The sequence below is a fragment of the Ovis canadensis genome, chromosome 18 (genome assembly GCF_042477335.2).
Source record: "Ovis canadensis isolate MfBH-ARS-UI-01 breed Bighorn chromosome 18, ARS-UI_OviCan_v2, whole genome shotgun sequence".
Lineage (NCBI taxonomy): Eukaryota > Metazoa > Chordata > Mammalia > Artiodactyla > Bovidae > Ovis > Ovis canadensis.
Genome location: NC_091262.1, coordinates 26,632,885 through 26,657,014, shown reverse-complemented (window position 1 = coordinate 26,657,014; position 24,130 = coordinate 26,632,885). Strand labels below are relative to the sequence as shown.

The window sequence follows — 24,130 nt, the reverse complement described above, 5'->3', positions numbered from 1 at the left end:
GCTGTCAGGTTCAAGAAAGGGTGGATGTGGGTTGATTGGCAGGGCTGGAGCAAAGCTCTTGCTGCCTCCCTTTCTCTGCCCCATTGGTTCGAGTTGTGGACATTCGCTGCCTTTTTTGCCTTTATTTCCTGCCACTGGATTGTTACTAATTCTTGGTTGGATCTTTTGTCCTCTGACTCATACTATTCTAAGGTTAAGGATTCTTCCCTTTTGTAAACTGAGGACACTGAGCTACATGGTTATATGGCTTCTCGTTCTGAAATGCCTGTTCCTAGAACACCATGCTTGTTACCTTTGGAGGGGTTGTTTTTCTTTGGCTTTCCTGGGGTATATATTTTTTTAAGGTACTGTTGATTATGTCCTCCCTTGACTTTGTGACATATTGTGTTCCTGAATCGTCTTTCATCATTTTTGTCTTTTTAGGGGTCCAGTTTCCACACATTTCATGATGAGCCACAGCCCGAGGCTTCTCTTGCCTCACTCCAAATATTTTCATGACATTAGCTGCCTCCCGTATTTCAGTGGCAAATCCAGCCTTCTGATCTTGGCTTTCAAGCATCTCTTCTAAATGTTTAACTCTGTTGTGCATCTTCACTTCAGTGTTCCACAGTCTTTTAAATTCATTTTGCCTACAGGTGATTGATTTCATTAAAAGTACACACGACATGGGCTTCCCTCATAGCTCAGTTGGTAAAGAATCCTCCTGCGATGCAGGAGACCGCGGTTTGATTCCTGGGTTGGGAAGATCCCCTGGAGAAGGGAAAGGCTACCCACTCCAGTGTTCTGGCCTGCAGAATCCCATGGACTGTATATATAGTCCAGGGGGTCGCAGACAGTCGGACACGACTGAATGACTTTCACTTCACTTCACTCGCACATAACATACTTATCAGCCGTTACCTGCTGGAAGAAGAGAGAGACTGGGGGTTAGACGAATCCTTAGAGGAATCCTTAGAGCAACGGGGAGAAAAGGGGGGGGGGCTTTTGTATTTTTCCTTTTGAGTTGTTAATTTGAGTTTTTTAAAGTGAAAGAAGGATTATTTGGGGAGATATACACTCCATAGAAAGAGTGTAGGCCATCTTGGAAGGCAGGAGAGGCCACAATCAGATCTTAAAGGCAAAGGGTTAAATACTGTTAGTGAAATGGAGTGTGCTGGAGCAAGGGTGCCAGTGGGTCTCATTCTGAGAACTCAAGCTGAATGTTCGAAATACTGAATTTTGACTGTTTCTGGCATCTTGCACATCCTGAGGAATTTTTAAATATATACAAGTAAACTGACTCGTACTTAACAGAAAGTTGTTGGTGGGGCTCTTTTTATTTTATTTGAGTTTCTCAGATGAGTCTTATGCAGTCAAAGCTGAAATTGAAAGCGTTAGGGACTTAAAATTCATAAGTAAATATTTTTTAGTGGAAACAGTTGTTCTCTTATGTCTCCATAGTATTCAACTGTAAGTTTATATTTTGACATTGGATAAGCAACATACTTTCTAGTTTAATAGCCATGTAGTGAGGAAGAGACATTGTCACAACTTTAATGAGTTCTAGGGTAATATGCTTTATTCTTTTTAAAGATGGTCCTTTATTGTCTCATTAAACAAAACAACCCCTTTGATATTTAGTTATTGGAGTTCACTTAAATTGAAATATATGTTCCAATAATGTAAATAGTAAATGGGGGTCAAGAAAAAAAGATTCATATGTAGTCTGTTAATCTTACAGATGTGGGAAGAATATCCTGATGTTTATGGGGTTAGGCGGTCAAACCGAAGCAGACAAGAACCGTCACGATTTAATATTAAGGAGGAGGTAAGAAAAAACAATGTTTTAAGGGGATAAGATCACACTCCTTATCTTACCTCATCGTTTCTGACTCTGGTTTGTATTACCATGAACTTCAGGCGTGGGAGTTAAGTGACCAGAAAGCAAGTTTTTTAAACCTAGTACAGCCGGAAAAGCCACGTGTGGCTTTAAAAAAAAAAATGACCAGAAAGATCATGTCATAGTGTGTGCTTTAGTAGAGTATTGTATAAAACTGCTTTAGTAGAGTGTTATATAAAACTGCCCTTGAATTTTTGTCTGTTTCTCATATAGTGCAGTTGATTATTGCAAGAAGTTTACTGTTTAAAGTGTCGAGTTTGTAAATTCTAGATTTTGTTAACTGGGTCACTAAGCAGAGGTGACAGTCAGTGGAAGTCGTTTCAGATTTACTGCTGAGCAAGGGAGAGTGCTTAAGTAATTATTTTATTTTACCTAAACTTAAAATTTGGTTTCCAAGTTCATTTTTAATGTGCAATATAAAATGTTGAATGCCTATTTACTTTCTGATCAAACTTTCTGAGATTGAAAAGGTTGATTTTAAAAATTAGTGTATATATTGAATTTTGTTGTCTCTATAGAATCAGACCTTCCCTCAGTTTGTGTGAAGCTTTTGGGGAAAATCTCTGTTTTAACTCTGTGTTAGGTTTATAGACTACATTCTGAAGATGTGTTCTCTGGTCTCTCAGTGAAATGTCCCCTCTGCATTCTTTGGAGGACTTTGCTGTTGTTAACTATGTAGCATCCCACTGATAACAGTTAAATATTAGTAGCCAAAGGTTAATGAGTTTGGGGCAGTAAGTAGACTTTAAAAGTGTGGTTGGCCATAACACATGCGCAGCATGTATGGTGTTTTACTTTGAGTGACCTCTGAGCTGGTTAACCTTAGTTAGCTTTCTTTTCCCATGTTTGTTACAACGAAGCACATGGTGCGTATACCTTTTCCCTTTTGTATATAAATTAACACGTTGTTGGTAGGTCACAGGACCAACAGAAATTGGAATATTTTGCCGATTTGTTTACCATGTGGGGAAAAGACTTGTTCAAACGTCCGTGACTAATCGCTTGCTCTGCCGCTGTCAGCAAGAGTACAGCTGGCTCGCGATTGAACAAGCGCTTCATTGAGTCTGAAATGAAGCAGGTTCGTAGTCACCGCCTGTAAAGGCACACTAGACGTTGTGTGGCGTTTTCGTGCCAGACATTCTATATCAGGACCCAGTATGGTCGCCATTAGACATGGGTCTTTTAAAATGTGCGTTAGTTAAAATTAGGTAAAATGAAAAGTCCATTCCTAAGTGACAGCAGCCACATTTCAGGGGCTCAGCCACGTGTGGCTGCTGGCTGCTCAGTGGGCCACTGTAGATACGGGATGTTTCCTTCGTCACAAACTTTTATTAGACTATGTTCTTTCAGAAGTCAGGCTGAAAGAAATACTTCTTGGCGTTACAGGTAACTCAACAGTAAGAGACAAATTAATTTTCAAAACGAAAGAGTAAACAGCACCAAACAGAGGCTTAGGTGTCTCTCTGTCTGAAAGCTCGTATTGAGTAATGTTGCATTGAGTACATTGTGGAACCGGGGCTTGTGTTGTCCTGAGAACTGTGAACTAAAGTCTCTGATCTTTTCCCCCCTCACACCCTGAAGGCAAGTAGCGGGTCTGAGAGTGGGAGCCCAAAGAGAAGAGGCCAGAGGCAGCTGAAAAAACAGTAAGTCTCCCCTGGGGTGGTCCTCGCCTGGGGCGCTGGCGCGGGCGGCTGTCTGTGGGCCTGCCTGCCTTGTGTCTGCAGTGCGCCCTGGGCCCGGCGTCCGCTTCTGTCTCTTGCTGTCTTGACTTCCTGTCTCTCTGAGTCTGCTGCAACAGCAGTGGCTTTTGAAGTTTTTAGTTTTTCAAATGTTAAACGTTGGGCTGCTTTTCAGGGCACACCACCAGCTATTCCATCTGATTTGCCCTATCGGCCCCATTATTATTTTTTTTCTTAAAAATGTGCACAAATCTCAAACATAGAGGCATTTGGTGTTCTGTTGCAGTTAAGCAAGGAGCACATTTAGATGGGCTGTGTTTCCTGTTCGTTTGTGCTGGTGTGATAAAGTTAATACTGATTGGACACCATTTTAATAGGAAATACCTTATTGTGTCCGTGTGGTTTCACTGTTGGCAGTTCCTAAGCAAGAAACTTTTAATTCATAAGGTTAATGTGAAATTCCTTTATGATATGGATTATATATTTGTTATTATAAAACTTTAAAAATTCCACTTATGGTAAAAATTTTTTTGACTTATTTTTTTGAGAAATAGTTAAATCTTTATGGGGTGGAATGTATGAATCCCTTTGACAAACAAAATTCTACAGCCTGTCTTCTCAGAAAAATACTCAAAACCCTGCACACAAATTCAGGGGTTTCTCATGGTAAGCGGTTGTCCTTGGCTGTTGCTGAGAGTCCCAGTTATACCTTCTCTGTTTTAAAGTATTAGTAATCCTTAACTTGGGCTTCCCTAAAACCTCAGCTGGTAAAGAATCCGCCTGCAGTGCAGGAGACCCTAGTTCAATTCCTGGGTCAGGAAGATCCCCTGGAGAAGGGATAGGCGACCTGCTCCAGTATTCATGGGCTTCCCTGGGGGCTCAGACAGTGAAGAATCTGGAATCCACCTGCAATGTGGGAGACCTGGGTTTGAGCCCTGGGTTGGGAAGATCCCCTGGGGGAGGGCATGGCAACCCACTCCAGTATTTTGGCCTGGAGAGTTCCATGGACAGAGGAGCCTGTTGGGCTATACAATCCATTGGGTCGCAAAGAGTCAGACACGACTGAGTGACTAAGCACAGCATAATTCTTAAGTATTTGGCCTGAGGCACAGTAACGAGAGTCTTTAAATTTCCCCATCTCTAAAATAGGGTAATACTTACCCATCTCTAAAATAGGGTAATACTCTGGTAACTTAACACAGTTATTAGAAATTATGCTAAGAAAAGTCATAGTATTTAATTTTGCCCTTCCCAGAGGGCATACAATTTCCATTTGTGTTTTAAATATTTCATTAGAGTTGCAGAAATGATAACTGTAGGCAAGCTACTGCTTCATGGCAGCTCAGAAGGCTCTGGGCCTTCCCATCCCAGGGCCTGCTTAGGAGATCTCAGTTTCCCAGGCTAAAGGCTTGGGAGGCTCCACCCTCTGGCTACATTTTGCTGGTCCATTGGCGGGAATCTAAATGTACTGTACTTGAAAGCCTGAACTCCTAATTTTGGGGGGAGGGGGGGTGCCACTGTACATGTGGGATGTTAGTTCCCTGACCAGGGATTGAACCTGTCATCACTGGAGTGGGAGCGCAGAGTCTTGACCATTGAACCACCAGGGGAAGTCCCTGAACACCTCATTTATGTAGCTTTATTTGGGTGTGAGAATCCCTCCAGCTTTCAGCCCCTGTGTAATACATCGGACTTGCTATTTTGACTGATTTCTGTGTTTGCTTTTCCCTCTCCTTTCAGTCCTGAGAGCTCTCCAAAGTAGGCAACTCTCAGAGGCCCTTGTGACCGTTCTTTGCCGGAGTAGAACCTTTCCACTCCTTGTCAGGAACGGGGAGAGGGGGTGTCTTCTGTGAGGCTGCTTGTCTACTTCTGGGCTCTTCCTTAGGAACTTAGCGTAAGCGGAGGTTCTCCTCATGCCTGTTTGTCTGGGCGCTGGGCTGGCCTCACGCTGTGCCCTCCTCTGGGCAGCTGGAGGGCACTGGGGTTTGTGGAGAGCTCTTCTGAGTCAGTTTAGTTAGTATTAGTAACATGGATTAGGGGAGGTCCTGCAGCTGCTGAGACTCAGGTCATGAGAGACTGCACTGCCAGCCCCTCTGTGATCTCAGCAAGGACGACAACCTAGCGTGTGCGCACATGGGCTTCAGAACTGAGCGAGGTGCGCTCAGAGGAGTGGACATTGGAATATTAGCACAGGGCGGTGTTTTTCCAGAGCACTGCAGGTTGTCTCGCAGGTTTCAAAGCTTTTAAAGGAACCATTTTTTAAACTTTTTGGGGGGGGATTAATTTCAGAGTTGAAAAATTTTAAGGGTAAGAGCAGCACGAGGAATGCCTGTATGCTGAGATTCACCGCTGTGTACCGTTTTTGCCCCGTGTGCTTTATCATTGTGAGAGTTCTCTTTATATATATCTATGTATAACACAAGGCAATATTTTTTCTGAGCCATTTCAGACTAAGATTCATACAGCATGGTCTTTAACCGCTAAATACTAAGTGTGTATTTCCTAAGAATAAGGATATTCTCTTTTGTAAGCAAAATACAATGTTAAGGTAAACAGGTTTACCATCGCCACAATACCGCTGTCTAATTTGGACTCCAGTTTGGCCATTCAGCTCAACAGTCTCGTTTATAATTTTCCACCTGCAGTGCAGAGCCCAGTCTCAGGTCAAATGCTGTATCAGGTGTCAGCTCTCATTAGTCTGGGGCACCTTCACAGACTCTCCTTGCTTTTGTGACACTGACGCTTTGAGGACTACGGTCTTAGAAGGACTAACTCTGCTGGAGTCATGTGAGTTAGCGTTTTAAAAGCTTAGAGGAGGAAAACATTTTTTTAATTAACTGGTGATTCTTTATGGTCCAACTCTCACATCCATACATGATTACTGGAAAAACCATAGCTTTGACTCCGTGGACCTTTGTTGTCAGAGAGGTGTCTCTGCTTTTTAATACTCTGTCTAGGTTTGTCATAGCTTTTCTTCCAAAGAGCAAGCATCTTTTAATTTCATGGCTGCAGTCACTGTCCACAGTGATTTTGGAGCCCAAGAAAAAAAAAATCTGTCACTGCTTCCACCTTTTTCCCATCTATTTACCATGAAGTGATGGGACTGGATGCTATGATCTTGGCTTTTGAACGTTGAGTTTTAAGCCAGCTTTTTCACTCTCTTTTACCTTCATTAAGAAGCGCTTTAGTTCCTTTTTGCTTTCTGCCATTGGAGTGGTATCATCTGCATATCTGAGGTTGTTGATATTTCTCCCAGCAGTCTTGACTCCCGCTTGTGATTAATCCGGTCTGGCATTTCTCATGATGTACTCTGCAGAGAAGTTAAATAAGCAGGGTGACAACGTGTAACCAACATACTCCTTTCCCAAGTTTGAAGCAGTCCGTTGCTCCATGTCCAGTTCTCACTTGCTTCTTGACCTGCGTACAGGTTTCTCGGGAGGTAGGCAAGGCAGTCCTTATTCCTGCCGTCCTAAGGTGTGGAATGTCGGGTAGGATTTCTGCTGACTCATTGCAGTCCCAGTAGTGTTCAGCGCCACTGAACAGTGGCCCTAGAGCCCTCTCTTCCACCTGGAATTAGCATGATTTTGCCTGTAGGCATTTGTTCTCCTGAGGTTATAGCTGAGGTTATAGCTGTCTCTTCCTGCCCAGCGCTGTAAAGTGGCAGTCTGCCACAGTCCCGTGACATGGCAGAAGAGAGTCCTTGGTAGAGCAGACTCACCCTCTTCAGTGAGACTTGCTTCTGAGCACCATCCTCTTTGGGGAAATTGACTGAAAATCAGTGATGTTGAAGCAGTTGGTTCCCTGTTTTCCTTATCTGCCTTCTAAAGTGGAGGAGAAAGGAGTTCGCATCTTTGAGCTCTTAAAGACAGTTAATTAGGAAGACTCAGTGGCTCTTGGCCAAATTTTAGGCTTATTTTATTTTAAAATGGCTTTTGTTCATTCCTTTTATAGTTTAGATTTGATTTTTCCCAGTAAAGAAAAAAGGAATCCACGTTTTCCCAGTAAAGAAGGAAAACCATTCCTAGTTAACTTGCATTCTGACTTTTTCCTATCTATCTATATGGCCTTGAGGCCTCAGTGGTCAAATCTTGGTATTTTTTTCCCCCAGTTCCCAAAATTTTGACCAAAGTTCCATTGATTCCCATTTAGGGAATCCCACTGGTGGCTTCTTAGAACTGGATCTGGCAATTCAAGTCTCCTTTAAGATGAAAAATATTTTAATCATGATCTCATACTTGAGACTTTTCTTTGCAGCCCAGCTTGTAATGTATGGCTTAGTCAGGGAGTCTTCCTCATACAGTCTACATTATTTGAGAAGCCAGCAAACTCTAGGGTTGGACGTTGGTTTCAGCTGTTGGAGAGCCAGGGTTGGGGCAGTAATCTGTTAGTAATTGATTTTCACTTCACCTCTTATACAGAATTAACAGTACTGCTGGTCCTAACTTGTCCCCTCCCCCACCATTCTTGAAAATTAAAATGAAATTTAAAATAATCCACCGATTTCAGATACATATACACTCCTTTCAACCTTTTAAGCCTCTTAGCTGTTCAGCTCCTGGAATGGTCTCCAGTGGGTTCTGTTGAGAGTAGCAGAAATGTGGGTTTGACATATACCAAACAGCTTGTTCCCACTGGGCTTGATTTTCCCTCTCTATGGGAATAGGACTTTGGACCAGTTGGTTGGCTAAGTGTTTGTACCTTCTTATATTGGAAGATTCGAAGTCCTCTTGGTTATCTGTACGTCTACAGATCTGCAGTTTAACTGGAAAACTCTCAACATCCATTCTCTCAGTGTCTGCTGCCACTTTAGTCTCTAAAATTGTTGAAGTGGACCTCGTTAGCTACTCTAACAGTCTCAGGTCCTGGCAGAGTTATGGAAATTACGAATAACACTTGATTGTAGATCTTTCTCATCTCATCTGCTCTCCGTTAGGTCTTTTGTGCATGTTCTTTCAAGCTTGTTTCCTGTGAAACCACTGCTCTCCAGTTTGTGTAAGCTCCTTCTAAGGGGTAAATAAACTGTTCTAGTCTTGGCCAAGGAAGGCTAGATCCTTAGGTGCCAGTCTCCCCATTGCTGGAGACATCTTTTTTCCTCCTGGCCATCACCATCTATTCCTTGGATCCTTTAGAACACATTTATTTTATGAGGCTCTAGGAAAGGTGAATAAGGCAGGTGCCCAAAGTATGGTTTGGTTTAAAGAGGGAGGGATGGATATTAGGTGATAATCGCAGACCTTAATATTTTTCCAGTCACTGTCCATAAGCACCCTACCTGTCTGGCAGACTGATAGGATTCATTCTTTGTATCTTTATTTAACAAAGATGTATCCCCACTTGCCTGCCTTTGTGCCAGTAGAACTTGAGTAATGTATGTGGAAGAGCTCTGTGACCTTTTCATGGAAGGCTTGAGAACATTTTCTTTCCTGGTGTTTCTGCTGAATCAAGTGTAGGACTGTTTAGAAAGGTTCTTCCACTATTACTTTGACTTATTTTCCCATGAAGAATTTTGACTTGACTTTGGAATTTGACAGCAGTTGTCTTTAACATAACCTCATTTTCTGTACAGAGACCCAGAGGCACGTGGTAGTTGTTGTCTTTAGAGAGAAACCTTAAACCCAGGTTCTTGCCTGTTGAGTGTTTTGTTTCCCTGGATGTCTCATGACCAGTTGCTATCATGCGCGCTCCTTCCTTCTTCGCTGCAGGTGGGCAGTGAGCTGAGCTCCTGTGATTTCTTTTTTGGTCTTCAAGTAAACTTCAGAAATTGCTGGGGGAGAGCAGGGCATCTATAGGGTATGGCTCTCCCGCGTCATCTGTTATCTTGATGAGCAGAAGAACACCTACTGTATTTAGTGATTATTAACACTACTTCATTAGCTGGACAGGTTAATTAGTAGGTGGTAGGTTTATCATTAATAACATAATTTTAGGGATTGTTTAATCAACATATTCTGAAGATAGCTAGTGTAGTACTCAGAGAACTCTGTCAGTAGTATCAGCATCATCTGAATTGGGTAACATTCAGATTTTTAGGCCTCCCATTAGACCTCCTGAATCAAAAACTGGCTGTGGCCCAAAAGACTCTTTCAGCAAATCATTTATATAGTTTAGATCCATGCTAAAATTTGAAAACCTCTGATCTAGTATATATTATAGCTTCAGTCTGGTCAATGATAATAGTAAATAAAAATATAATATTAGAGAATTGGCAACATTTTTTTTTTCCAGAACAAATAGTTAAAAATACAGCCTTAGCTTCATCATTTATTTTGATACCAGATACAAAATAGGAATAGATATTGTACATCGCAGGAAGGAGCCCAACCAAAATTTGGAGCTGAAACAAATCTTTTAGCATAATATCTAAAATATACGCATTCTGCCTTTTTTGGCTCTTCTGCTTGAAATTGGTTTTGTCACATTCTTCAAGTGAAATGATCTTGAGGAACTCTTTTAGAAAAAAAAAAATTTTGCTTTGCTTTTGATCACAGAGAAAAATGGAAACGGGAGCTCTCAGAAGATGAACAGGAACAAGGCTCCAGTACAGAGAGTGAACCAGAACACACAGTGAAAGCCAGAAGACCTGTCCCCAGAAGGTGCAGTGTGTGCTTGAGCGTCTCTGCCTCTGGCTGAGCTTGGTCTGTGTTAGGTTGAGGACGATGGTGCAGTGCTGGCACGAGGGCCGCGGTTGACGAGCTGCAGTGTGTTGCGAATCTGGATTCCAAATGCCTGATTAACTTCTTGCTCGTCTGCATCGTTAGCAAGTAATTAGATGACCGAGCTGCTGTGGATTTTGTGTGTTTGCGCAGTACACAGCTAGAGAGTGAATCTTGGTGTTTCATATTCCACGTGGACTGGTTATGAGGAACAAATATATCTTCCACTTTTCAAAAAAGCTCTCTGTATTTGACCAGGGTACAGGTTCTTTTGGGGAGGACTAATTTTTCCTACGTTTAATTGGCTGATTGAAACATACTTTACTGTTTATTACCCTGTTCGTACGATCTATATGACATTAAGCAAAGAAGCTGTCCAGAGATGGAAGTAGGTGGAGGTGGGAGGAAACTGGTAATTTCTGATCAGACAGATGGCAGCAAAGGCACTGGTGATGCAGGGAGGAAGGCAGGAGGCAGCGAGGCCCAGGAAGACTTTCTCCTTGCAGTGTTAGGAGGGGCTGGCGCATGTTGTCTTTGGGCCAAATCCCACTCCCCCCACTATTTTTATGTGGCCTGTGAGCTCAATATAGCTTGTTTTTTTAAAAGTTTTTTGATGTGGACCGGTTTTAAAGTCTTTATTGAATTTGTTACAACATTGCTTCTGCTTTATGCTTTGGTATCTTTTGACCACTAGGCATGTGGGATCCTAGCTCCCTGACCAGGGTTCTGCATTGGAAGGCAAAGTCCAACCTGTGGACTACTGGAGAAGTCCCTCAGTATAGCTTCTGGTCAACATTTGTAGTTTTGTGATGTGGAACACTAAATTTGAATCCTAATTAAGTGAAATGCTCTCATCCCTTCAAAAAGAAATCTGTTTTTCTCGTTAGTAGATGTTGTATCACAAAAAATACACTTGATCATTATTATTTTATTTTGAAATTTTTCAGTAAAATATTTGTTGGAGTTTATTTTCTCTTGTTATGTACGTGCCTATGTGGTAGCCTCAGCTTTGCCTCTCGTCTGAGGAGTAAGAAATACATATCCCCTGGCCATTTACAGCAGAAATCCTTGTCTGTCCATGGCTTAGGATGCTGTCCCTGTCCCCTCCCCCTCCACCCCTGTAGGGAGATGGATGAGTATTGTCTCCTTCCATCTGAGTCTCATTGCTCAGCCCTGGAGCCCACTCCAGGCCTGTCTTCTAGATTTTGCCTATCTTTTATTGACTCTCTGGCCACCTGTCTGTGCAGTGTTGGTTACGGCAAGTGTGAGAGAAAGAGATGGCTGTGATTGTGAGTTTCCGTCACCGTCTTACTCCTCTCACCTTTTCGCTGCTGCTGGAGTACTTGATTTCCTTGTGAGAGCTCCTAGTCTGTAGCTTTCAGTCTAGGCTGCAGGGGAGGCGTGTCCGCAGAGGGCCGGCTCCTCAGCTGTGCCCGTGGTTTTGGCTGCAGGGGAGGTGCCGCCTGCAGAGGGCCGGCTCCTCAGCTGTGCCCGTGGTCTTGGCTGCAGGGGAGACGCCGCCTGCAGAGGGCCGGCTCCTCAGCTGTGCCCGTGGTTTTGGCTGCAGGGGAGGTGCCGCCTGCAGAGGGCCGGCTCCTCAGCTGTGCCCGTGGTCTTGGCTGCAGGGGAGACGCCGCCTGCAGAGGGCTGGCTCCTCAGCTGTGCCCGGGTCTGTGGCAGGGCACAGTCTCTCAGGTGGTCTCCAAGGTGTCTTTTGTACATAGAAGAAAAAATATGTGTAGTTATTTCTTGTCCTTTACTTCTTTATACAGATGATAACATTCCATGCATCTCCTGCGTTTTTCTTTCATTATCTCTCTCGGAAATCTTTCCTTACCAACGCGCAGAAAAACTCCTCCCTCCATTGTTTTTCATGGTCCCATGGTATTCTGTTTTCAGACCCTGATGCTGGGAAAGATTAAAGGCAAAAGGAGAATGGGATGACAGAGGATGAGATGGTTAGATAGCATCACTAATTTAAGGGACATGAATTTGAGCAAACTCCGGGAGATACTGGAAGACAGAGGAGCCTGGTATGCTGCAGTCCATGGGTTGCAGAAAAGTCAGATGTAACTTAGTGGCTGAACAACAATAACAAGGATTCTGTTTATTGAACTAGTTCCCATTTGATGACCGTTCAGTTTTTCTAATCTTTTGTTATTGCAAATAGCACAGTGAATAGTTACTGTGCCTGTATCAGTTTATATCTGTTTGTATCTTTTACTTATTCCCAGAAGTAAAATGGTTACATTAGTAACTTTGGTAGGTATTTCCAAATTGCCCAGAAGAGAGCTGCCCTCAGCAACAGGCTGTGTGTGTGTCGTTGTGCCAGGTGGTGCTGAGGAGCAGTGGAGGGTCGTTGCCCGAGAACCCACAGTGCGGTCCTCCCTTCATCCTTGCCAGGGATGGGTCCCAGGAGCCTTGTGTTAAATAGATGCCAGAATCTGCGGATGCTCAGGTCCCTTCCTTGTGTGAAATGCTGTGCTGTCGTATTTCCGTGTAGACTGGGCCTCTCCTCCCATGTACTTCTAGTCATCTGTTGATTACTTTTAATACCTGCTGCAATGTTAACACTAGGTAAACCACTGTGAATGGTCAGCAGTTTCAAAATTTGCATTTGGGAACTTTGTGGACGTTTTCTCCCCAGATAAGTTTCTGATCCATGGTTGGTTAAGTCCGCGGGTGTGGAGCCTGCCGTTACAGTGGGCCGACGGTGTCTCCTGTAAATGGCTGGAGGGTCTCAGCAGTGGAGCCGTTTCCATGTTCCTAGTGGAGCGGGTTTCTCATGAACTAGAATCTCGTGGAACAGGGTCTAGGAATATTCATGTATTAACATTCCCTTGGTTAATCTCTATGGTGAGCCCTGCTCTGGGAAGTACAGTTATATAGATTTGAAGTAGACACCAAATGATGAAATAAGGACTTGGCCATTTTTCCTTTTCTCACTTTAGAACAGTGCCCAAACCTCGTGTTAAAAAGCAACCTAAGACTCAGCGTGGAAAGAGGAAAAAGCAAGATTCTTCTGATGATGAGGATGAAGATGATGAAGCTCCCAAAAGGCAGACGCGCCGCAGAGCAGCTAAAAATGTGAGGTAGGTGATGTCCCGGAAGGGTTTCATTAGTGAGAGGAAGGGGCTAGAGCTTGCTTTTAATAAGTTCAGGATCAGGCATTTGACAGGTGAAAATAATGACCTGTGTCTTGAGATTGTATTCAGAAAGGTTCTTTCAAAAAGAATGGTCCTGGCCAATAGGAAAATGGAAATAATAGTGATAAATCATATCAAGCCTTCATCCCTATGAAGAGAACTACTTCAAGGTCACGTTTCCTTGAGTGGTAGTGACATTATCTTCATTTCATACCATTCTTTGGGACTTCCCTGTCAGTCCAGTGGTTGAGACTCCGTGCTTCTAATGCATGGGGTGAGGGTTTGATCCCTGGTTGGGGAAATAAGGTCCCACATGCCTTGTGGTTTGGCCAAGAAAATAACAAAAATAAAGGTAGAGCACTGTTTTTTAGGAAAGACATTTGGATTGCAGTCTTACTTTTGAATTGCACTTTCAATCAGATAAATTCCTTTGAGTTTCAGCTTATATAGTGTTGGGCTTCCCTTGTAGCTCAGCTGGTAAAGAATCTGCCTGCAATGCAGAAGATCTGGGTTTGATCCCTGGGTTGAGAAGATCCTCTGTTGAAGGAAAAGGCTACCCACTCCAGTGTTCTGGCCTGGAGAATTCCCTGGACTGTATAGTCCATGGGGTCGCAAATAGTCGGATACAACTGAGCGACTTTCACTTTCTTTATATAATGTTACTTGGATGTAATAATCTTAACAAGGTTATGATAGTGTATGAATAATTAATAGAAAACGAAATAAAGGAATAGATACAAAACACACATATTTTACTTTATGCCAGTCAGAGGGCATTTAATTTCATTTCAGAGGGTACATAGTTTTCTTTTGGTCTACTTAAAGATGGTGAAGCTGAATCCTGAAGTTGTTAATAACCTATGAAATGAATGCAGTTAATAATTTGAAAGCTAAGACTAGGCTTTGACTATATTAACGTGTAGCTTAGCACTTTTTCCTCCTACAGCTAGCTGTACTGCCTCCAGCATTGTGTTTTTCTCTTTTGTAACTCCCAGACCCTTTGTTGTTAATATAATATATGGTGGAAAGTTATGTTTTAATATTTTTAGTACCAGGAAGCATGGTCAGTGACTTGAAGACTTAAATTTCATATTCTTGTTATTGGGAGACAAAATGCAGGGTTGTTGCATTAATCTTAGAACCAGTTTTTTCATTAGGCAATTTTTTTCATCATGCATTTTCTTTTTTCTTGGTTGTTTCCTTGTTTATACATAATAATGATGTCGTTAAAAAATGAAAACATAAGAATGTCCTTGTAGTTTTCTGTGTCTTGCTTACAAAAATCACTTTAGTTTTTATTTTGAAATATGAGTTAGCCTTCCTTCCGCTATCTATGAACATGCAGTAATACTTTAAGCAGGAATGAAAAATGAACTTTGAGCCCACTTTATTGTGGCTGATCTGCAAAACACCATGTTGGAGCCAAAAGGGTTGTCCTAATGATCTTACGAATGGTGATTTTGGATCTGAAAAGATAGTTTCTTATTTATTCGGCATTATTCCTCATACAGTTATAAAGAAGACGATGACTTTGAGACTGACTCAGATGACCTCATTGAAATGACTGGAGAAGGAGTTGATGAACAGCAGGATAATAGTGAAACTATTGAAAAGGTCTTAGATTCAAGGCTGGGAAAGAAAGGAGGTATGCAAAGACAGTGCTTCATTCTTGCTATAGGTGGCAACAAGTGTTAGGGCAGGGAATGCAAATGCTTAAGTAGGAATGGATTTAAGGATGACCGTGGCCTCAAGGAACGGCTTGTTTTTCCGGCTCCCCCACTCCACCTATGGCCAGGGCCCTGCCTGTGCCTCTGCTTTTAGCTCCTCAGCCCCTCCTGCTGCCCTTCTGTGTCTGCCTGAGTGCTGCTGCTCCCTTGTCCGTCTCCTTAGCCTGCTTCCTGCGTTGCTTCAGGGGCTTCTTGCCACCTTTGCGGCTAGACGTGGTTCCTGCTGCCACTTCCCTGCCATTGGAAGCTGGCAGATTACTTTTTCTCCCTGCTCAGAAGGCCCAAATTTTATGTATTTAGCCTGAATTGGTAGGGACCAAAACAAAAGGATGTTGCTGTTCTGTGTTTATTGTGTTTGAACACAAAGATTTCTTTGATTTCACCAGCAAATTTTAGAATGTTTAAATGGGAAAAATTGGCTTTGCATCTTGAAAACATTTAAATTGCTGGGCATGTTCATTCTGTATTGCTTGTGAATTTCTGCATATTTGAAGATAAAGGATTTTGGTACTTTATCCGAAAAGAGACTCTTTAGACAACTGTGTATTTGGGAAGCTTTTCAGGGTCTGGTTTCATAGACCTCTTAAAATTTAACTGAATCTTTTTGCAGCCACTGGAGCTTCTACCACTGTATATGCAGTCGAAGCTAATGGAGACCCTAGTAGCGACTTTGACCCTGAAAAGGAAGAAGGCGAAGTCCAGTACCTCATCAAGTGGAAGGGCTGGTCATATATCCACAGCACATGGGAGAGTGAAGAGTCTTTACAGCAACAGAAAGTGAAGGGTCTAAAAAAACTAGAGAACTTCAAGAAGAAAGAGGATGAAATCAAGCAATGGTACATTACCTTTCCTAGATAAAAGAAATGCGTTTGCAGCCTGGGGGAAGGGAGAGTTTTTAAACAGTGGAGAACGTGACTGTCTAGAATATCAAATTCTGCCTCTGTCACCTGAATGAATGTGGAGGCATCCATGGCTACCTTTTTATGAAACTGTGACCTGAAGATAATACATATTTTTATGTATAGCCAGGAAGTCTGTAGAGTTTAATAATAACAACTAGTTTATGGGGCATTTTTCAGACCTGATCTTGTCGTCAGTCCTCACAGTAAGCCTGTGAGATTTTTACAGAGTGTTATTTGTTGGCAGAGTGAGCTACAGAGCAGCTCTGCGGGCCCCAGACTGGGACTCCTGCAGCCTGAGTCCAAGGCTTATGTCCTTAAGCACCTTGTTACTTTCTCTGGTTGTGCTGGCATAGCCTGGATGTCAGGAGTTTAGTGTTCTAGAACTCTCTGGGATATGGTATACTTAAAACTGATCTTGGTTTTACAGTTTACAGAAATGATGTGACGGGAATGTTCTGAAACTGTAATCACCTTGTGGTTTTTAGCTTACTTACAGCTTTGAACATGCCAAGTTGTACGAGAAACATGGGGCCACAAATACACCCCTAAAATGATAATAAATAAGAAGTGTAAATTCCCCCTGGAGACACACGCTTCAGTATCATGTGATCAGGTTATTTAGTGTTAAGAATAGGGACAAATGGGTTCCAATTCCTGTTTTATTACTGTGAAGAATATGCTATTTCAGTAAATCAGATACTTTTTTTCTTTGAGTCAAAAATGAAAATATATATCTCTGAGGTATGAGTAGTTTGTAAAACAATTATTAGAATTTTGAAAGTCCTTGAAAGTTATAGTAGTATTTAATTTCAAGTTGCTGGTGTTGTTTTATAACTGAGAATAATTGGTTTTCTAAAAATGTCAACATTTAATCACTCCTAAAGTCCACCGTATATTAAAAAAAGACATCTTTTCTTATAAATCTGAGTTTTATTGGCCTTGTCTGTTAAGATATATGAATTTATCACAGATCACATAAATTCATCACACAAAATAGTTATTTTTAGGTTTCTTTGTAAACAGGCCACATCAGCAAGAACAACTGGTGTGTCCTTTAAGTCTGTGGTTTCAGTGTTTTCTACAAGTTTTACATGTTTTCCTTAAAATTTCTGGCCTAATTATTAGTACAAGATTACTAAAGGGACATATGAAAGTAAAGACTAAGCTTCCTTTCCTGTTCTGACTTTGCATTGATAGATGAGTATGGATTCTCCAGGTCTAATTAGTATGTGCTTTTCCTGTTTGACTTCTGGCCAGGTTAGGGAAGGTTTCTCCTGAAGATGTGGAATATTTCAACTGCCAACAAGAGCTGGCCTCGGAGCTGAACAAACAGTATCAGATCGTAGAAAGAGTAATAGGTAAGTACATGGAAACTCATTTAAGCAGTGTTGGAGTTCCAGGAATAAAGGAACTTTCTTTTTGGGGAGTAATGTATAGATATTAAAAAATGCATTTTTGCAGGTGTAATTTCGGAGAATAGTCAGATGCGTAGATTTATTTTGAAGGAAAAGCTAGTAAGATTTGCTGGTAGATTTGGAGATGGGGGAAGACAGAAGTGGCAAGGGTGGTGTCAGTATTCTTCGCCTGAGCAAACAGGAGGGTGGAGGCACCATTTACGGAAACAGCAAGGTTAAGGGAAGAGAAATCAAGAGCTCAGTTTGTCAGTTTGATACGCTTCACAGTCATCTAAGTGGGTAGTGTTGTGAAGGCTGTAGAGCATGAGCAGCTGGAGTTTAGAACTCAGTCTCAGCTGAAGATTGAAACTGGAGGATTTATCTGTGTGTAGATAGTACTTAAAGCCTAAGGTTTAATGAGAGCATCAAGAAATGTATACATGGTGAGAGCAGAAGTCTGAGGGCATTCCAGCTTTTGGAAGCCGCGAGGAAACCAGCAGAGGAGAGTGAGAAAGGCCCGCCAGTGAGGTGGCAGCCAGGGGACAGGCGTGCCAAGCACCAGGTGACCCGCGTGGCTCGGGCGGCAGGTGGGGTTGCCAGTCGGGGAGGACTGGGGCTTGGTCCTTCAGCTCAGCATTAGGCCTGGCCCGGGGGGATGACTGCATGCAGTGGTGGGGCTGCAGGTGCGGGTGGGGAGACAGAGAAATGGGGCCAGACAGGGTTGTGAGAACAGCACAGCTGTCTCTTTATTTTTTTAGGATGTGAGATAGTAGAGTATATTTGTACTGTACCTCACAGGACCTGAAATGTCACTGTTTTCTTGGTCTTGGTGATAACTTACCTAATTTTCCATTTATTTAGCTGTGAAGACAAGCAAATCTACACTGGGTCAGACAGACTTTCCAGGTAAGTGAGAGGTCTGTTTATAAATACTGTCTAAGAGCAGCTCTTGTTTTGCCGCGTGGTGTTGCCTTGGGTACACATAAAACAGAATGTCACCCCTCTCCTTTGATTGGCAGTTGCTGATCTGTACATTTTTGTATGTGAAATAGCTCACAGCCGGAAGCCGGCCCCTTCCAACGAACCTGAGTATCTATGCAAGTGGATGGGACTGCCCTATTCAGAGTGCAGCTGGGAAGACGAAGCCCTGATCGGAAAGAAATTCCAGAGCTGTATTGACAGCTTCCACAGTCGCAACAACTCAAAAACCATCCCCACGAGAGAATGCAAGGTGTGCTGACTGGGCTTTTGAGTTTTCAGGGGAAAGGTGTATTGCTGAAAAGGTCTGGCCACACACATGCGTGTTGGGAAGAGAAAAGACTACAGAAGTAAAGACAGGTCTCGTGTTGAAGTGGAAGATGATGATCTAATCTTGGTATCGAAGGAAAACCATTAAAACAGGAGAGGAGGATATGTTGTATAATGGCTTTACTGACTCATTTCATCTTATTATTTATACAGTTAGATATATCTAGTTCAGAGATATTGTGGAGACTCCTTGAAAGAAGTGACGGGAAAGGGAAGAGACTCTGAATTCTACAAAAGACAAGGATCTGTACAGGCTCTCTTATATGCTAGACTGGTTGTACAGATGCTTGTCTTTTGTTGGTATTTATTCCCTGTATAAAGTGAAATGCTTGGGTCCTCAGTAGTAAAAGTATATGTAAGACATGGCCTCTTTGTCCAAGAGGTTGTCTTCAGATTCATGGCACCAAACCTGTCCCTGTAAAAAGCAGTGTGTCACTGGAGGTCAGTGAGTGTGACAACGTCCAGAGGCAGAAGCCCGTGAGCCACAGGGATCGTTGAAGGGCTTTTAAAACTAGAGGAAGTTGTGGCCCTTGAAGTGCCCTACCCTTGACGGATAGGTTGGAGCTGGTTAGACAAGACAAAAGGGGGCCCAGGTTATTGCCCTCTTGTGAAAGATACTAAGAGAAAGATGTTCTTATAGTTGGGGAACCACCGGGCCTCAGGGTTGGAAGAGGGAGGTGATATTGACAAATTAAGTGTGTATGTATTGAATACCTTGAAGGATATGTTGACTTTATTCTGTAGGTATTGATAAGCCTACCCTCTTGAGCAGAGCAGCAGGCCAGAAACAGTATTTCATTTAGAAAGCTTAATCTAATGACTGTGTGTTGGAGACTCCAGAGTAAGTAGTTGTTAAAGCCAGAAGGTCCCACCAGGAAGATGTGGAATAAGCCCTTGAAGGGAGAGTTGGTCTGAGGATGAGGGAAGTAGCAGCGGTTGAAGGGTCAGACAGGAGAAGCTTTGTGGGGAGCCTTGACGGGAGTGGACAGCTGTAGGTGAGGCATCTAATTCTATTGACTGCCAGCTGCTCACAGAGGAGAGCTGAGACAAACACTAATTACCTTATCAAATACTTTAGTCGGATGACACTTCTTAATAGGGCACTCATTCCAGAGAGTGCTCATCTTCAGAGAAACGCTCCCTGCAAAAAAAGGCTTTTGTGGGCAAGTCACTTTGGGACACACTCCTGAATGAGCTGCTCCTGTAAGCTCACGGTGTCCGCAAACACGGTAGACTCTGAAAAGTCACGAGCCGTGGGACGTATGTAACTTTTAACCTAGTGTTTCCCAAACTGATTTGGCTGTAGAATCCACATTTTGTGCAAACCGTAGAGACATGGCTTTACTAGACTGCCAAGTCTTCACACCTCTGCGGGTGAGAGCAGCATCTTTTTCTTCAGAAAGCCAGACTTTCAGAGTTGGGGCTTGGGAGGTGGGCTGCGTTTCAGAATTTACAGACGCTGTTATGGTACCATAGACAGACTTTCCCAGAGGCATTGTGTTGTGCTGTTTATCGAGTAAGGTAACGCCGAAAGGAAAATAGGTGACTCACTGCCCCACTGCAGAGATGATGTAGAGTAAGTGCTATTTAATGATGTTCACAAACTTACTTCAGGAAAGAAGCGATAACTAACATAATCTCAGGCCGCAGTCTGGCTTTGGGGATGTAGACAACGATGCAGGAACTCGTGGTTGGTTGGGTGTGGTTGGTGATACAGATGTGAAATTTCAATTCTTATGCTTTAGTGTAGCATGCAGAAATCATGGCTAGCATTTTAACATATGAACAGAAAGAAAGTTTTCTTCACACCTGGTCTTTGTTCAATTCTGCATTTTAGGCCCTGAAGCAGAGACCGCGATTTGTGGCTTTAAAGAAACAGCCGGCGTATTTAGGAGGAGAAAATCTGGAGCTCCGAGATTATCAGCTGGAAGGTCTCAACTGGCTTGCTCACTCCTGGTGCAAGTACGTAGAAGACTATGTCTGATGTTTTCTTTACTGTTTCTGGCTTTTTAAGATTGTGAGATGCAAAGAATTCCTCCTTCTTATTCCCTTCTTCAGGGACCTTCCCAACCGAGGGGTTGCACTTGGGTCTTCTGTGTTGCAGGCAGATTCTTTACCATCTGAGCCACCAGGGAAGCCCCATTGTATATTATTTTTCTTTGTCACTGTGTCGTGTCTGACTCTTTTGGGATACCATGGACTGTAGACCACCAGGCTCTTCTATCCATAGGATTTTCTAGAATACTGGAGTGGGTTGCCATTTCCTTCTCCCGGGGATCGTCCTGACCCAGAGATCGAACCCATGTCTCCTGGGTTGGCAAGTGGATTCTTAACCACTGAGCACAAGGGAAGTCCATTGTATATTATAGAAAAAAAAAATCATATATGTGTGTGTGTGTGTATATATATATATATATGATTAAGAGAAATCACTTCTGGAAATTTTCCTGTGTGTGTAATTACCACTTTAGCCTGAAGTAAAAAGTACTTTGTTATTTAGTTATTGGGAGGGTAATAGCCAGCGACCTGTGTCATGCTATGTTATTCGTGAGCATAAATAGCAAGGTAATTTGCCCAAATTTTTGTTGTGGAAGGAATTATTCCAAGACGAGAGAAGATCTCTTAATTTACATACTGGTGCTAAAGAGTCTTGTGATTCCCCCACTCCCCAGTTGCTATACAGGCCATCCCATTTAGAGAAAGTTTTCTGACAGTTGAAGTTGTGAAATTATCCTTCACTTTTTGTAATAAGATTACCATAGTCTTGGGAAAAAAGAGAAATGAGACAGTGAGGTTTAAAGGTACTTTGAGACTGTGCTCATGAATTTTACTCACCAAATTCAATTGCAGACTCGAGTATTCCCTAATTACTGTGCATGAGGAACCCATGTAGGCCTTGAGAATTTAATAGTGAACCAAGACAAGATAGGATGTCCCTGTCCTCATAGAACATACAGGGTGAAAAGTACCTTTTTTAACTCCCTCAAGGCGTTTTATTTGCACATATGTATTATATCCCTTGAAAAAGAATCCAGAGTTTCCCCTCCTGTGTTTTCATCGTGCTTCTTCAGGGTCCATGATGCCCACTGAGGTTGTTGGTACGATGAAACCAAACTCACGGGACGGGAGCAGGTCATTCTGCCATTTTTCTAGATCTTTCAGTTGCACATCAAATCTGGGGCTGGTCACTCCACACTTGCAAAGCCTGCCTGTGAGGCTCTCAACAACTTTTACAGCGCAGTGATCATGGATGATTCCAGATTTGCCAGCGTAACCAGGCTTCATCATCACGGTTAGAAGCCTGACAGTGGCTTTGGAGCGTGGTCTGATAGGCGCCTGGCGTTTGCCTCTCTTCTCCTCTCTGTTGGTGTTCCTGAGAGCGCCAGCCAGGACGCACACGTGCAGCATCATGGTGGCACAGAGAGGTGGAGGAGGGAGGGGAAGCACCTTGTGTCTGTCTGTACATTCCTTCCCCAGATGTCAACTCTTAATTTCGTCAGTATTTGGTGGCAAAGCAAGAATTCTTATTTCAGAGTTAGATTACAGCTTGAAAGCAAAGACATGTGAGCTGCTTTTCTCAAAGCTGAAAAGATGGCTTTTCATTACAGAGATGCGTTTATATGACTTTCCCAGTTGAGCCATCTGTTTTTTGTCTTGTTAAAATTTATGTAATATTTAACATTCAGTGTGAGAAACAAAGATCTTGAGGTTTGATTCCTTTGACTGAGAATGGAGGTCTGAGGTAGCTACTGTTCTCGATTGCTGGAAAATTATTTTTGTTTCAGAGAATAGTGAGATGTGACCTTCCTAAAAGACAATTATAAGCTAAGTGGAGCCTTAGAAGCTGTGTAACTAACCCTCTTGCTTTACACTTCAGGACTCAGGAGCCCTCGTCCAGAGTCACACCCTGTAGAGTCTTTAAACTCATTAATTCAGGATCTGCTGAAAAAGGCCCAGTTAGCTACTGGTCCCTGGTTGTGGGAACCTTACACTAAGTAACCTGCTGTTTTGGTCTAGTTCCAGAAAAACAGGTAGATCAAACCTCCTTTCATGTGTATAAAATGGACAGTGGCAGTTTGCTAGGGACAGGAAATGCTGGAGAAAATTAACCCTGTTTCCTCCCCAGTGGTGTGAAAAGGTGAGAGAAATAAGAGGGAAATCACTCAAAGGGATGTCTTCTTGGTGAATTAAATGTCTTGTTTTTCTAATCAGTTAGTTTTCTTTAACATGAGTATTAGTTTTTGTTCTCTCTGGTCCACTGGTTAAGCGTGTATTGTACATATGTAAACCTCCTGTGGCCTGATTTTCAAGAACCTTTTTATATTTTCAACCTTATGGCATATTGCATCTCTGGTTTCCTACCAAATGGACTCTTTTCTATTTCCAGAACATACTTCCTAACTCTGGCTATTTTTTTAAGTTTAAATTAGCTCAAATTAGTGAAGTTTTTTCCTAGTATCTGGATAGTCCTTTCCTGTTAGCACCCTGTTGAAATCCTGCCTGTCTCCCAGAGCTGTGTTTCTCAAAGTGTGGTCCAAGGAGTATACCCATATTACAGTGTGTCCAGAAGTGCTTGTTAACAGTACAGAGTCCTGAGCCCTTTTCCAGATATTCCGGTTCAGCAGATCTGGGGTGGGATTCAGAGATCTGATCTGCAGCCTACCCCTGCTAGATACTAGCATGTTTAAAAGAAGCTCTGTGCACCTGCGGCATGTAGGTCTGGAGAGTAGTGATTACAGCGTTAAGCAGCCCAGTGGCAGGCAGTGGAATGGGTGGGCAGTCTGAACAAGGGCCCGTGACTGTCAGGCTGAAGGGCTCACCAGCAGTGGGGTAGCCCGTCTGCCTCTGCTGTCTGTATTGGTGGAGCCCAGGTCATGTGCTTTACACCACTATTACAAACCTGCCTTCTGTCATAAGAGGAAGATGGAAAAGACCAAAATGCAAGATAAAGGACATGATCTAAATGGCTCTTAGAGTAATCCAGACCTCGATTATACTTAGATTACTTGTTACCCTGCTGTCTTCTGACGCAGGAGACTTGCTTGCAGGGGAGAGGAAAGACATTGGAGGCTCAAAACCCATGTCTTGCTGAGGGATGTCGTGAGGCCTTGATGCCTCTGCTGTTTGTGCATGTACTGTTTTGTTTTTTGTGTGTGAACTGATGATCTTTTTGTTTTTATCTTTTTCTTTCTGCAGAAGTAACAGTGTAATCCTTGCTGATGAAATGGGCCTAGGAAAGACCATCCAGACCATATCATTCCTCTCCTACCTGTTCCACCAACACCAGCTGTATGGCCCCTTTCTTATAGTCGTCCCTTTATCCACCCTCACCTCATGGCAGAGGGAGTTTGAAATCTGGGCACCAGAGATTAACGTAGTGGTTTACATAGGTGACCTGATGAGCAGAAATACGGTGTGTAAACAAAAAGAATTGGGATAGAA

General features: G+C 42.8%; 1 protein-coding gene across 9 annotated transcripts in view; it reads left to right on the top strand.

Moving 5' to 3' along the window:
• Positions 1-24,130, top strand: part of CHD2 (chromodomain helicase DNA binding protein 2) — a 112,877-nt gene that overhangs the window by 21,314 nt on the left and 67,433 nt on the right. For 4 of the 9 annotated variants that reach the window (XR_011250258.1, XM_069559319.1, XM_069559322.1 and 1 more), the window contains 11 exons: positions 1,721-1,807; positions 3,461-3,522; positions 10,047-10,151; positions 13,163-13,303; positions 14,869-15,002; positions 15,695-15,920; positions 17,244-17,344; positions 18,242-18,286; positions 18,433-18,611; positions 20,526-20,650; positions 23,885-24,101. Coding sequence is in view for 8 of the 9 variants with exons in the window: in XM_069559319.1 (XP_069415420.1) it covers positions 1,721-1,807; positions 3,461-3,522; positions 10,047-10,151; positions 13,163-13,303; positions 14,869-15,002; positions 15,695-15,920; positions 17,244-17,344; positions 18,242-18,286; positions 18,433-18,611; positions 20,526-20,650; positions 23,885-24,101 (1,422 nt within the window). In the remaining variant the exon portion in view is untranslated. Of the gene's footprint in view, positions 1-423; positions 636-1,720; positions 1,808-3,460; positions 3,523-10,046; positions 10,152-13,162; positions 13,304-14,868; positions 15,003-15,694; positions 15,921-17,243; positions 17,345-18,241; positions 18,287-18,432; positions 18,612-20,525; positions 20,651-23,884; positions 24,102-24,130 lie in introns of those variants that run through there. The other 5 variants (XM_069559321.1, XM_069559325.1, XM_069559320.1 and 2 more) reach the window with 3 other exon arrangements.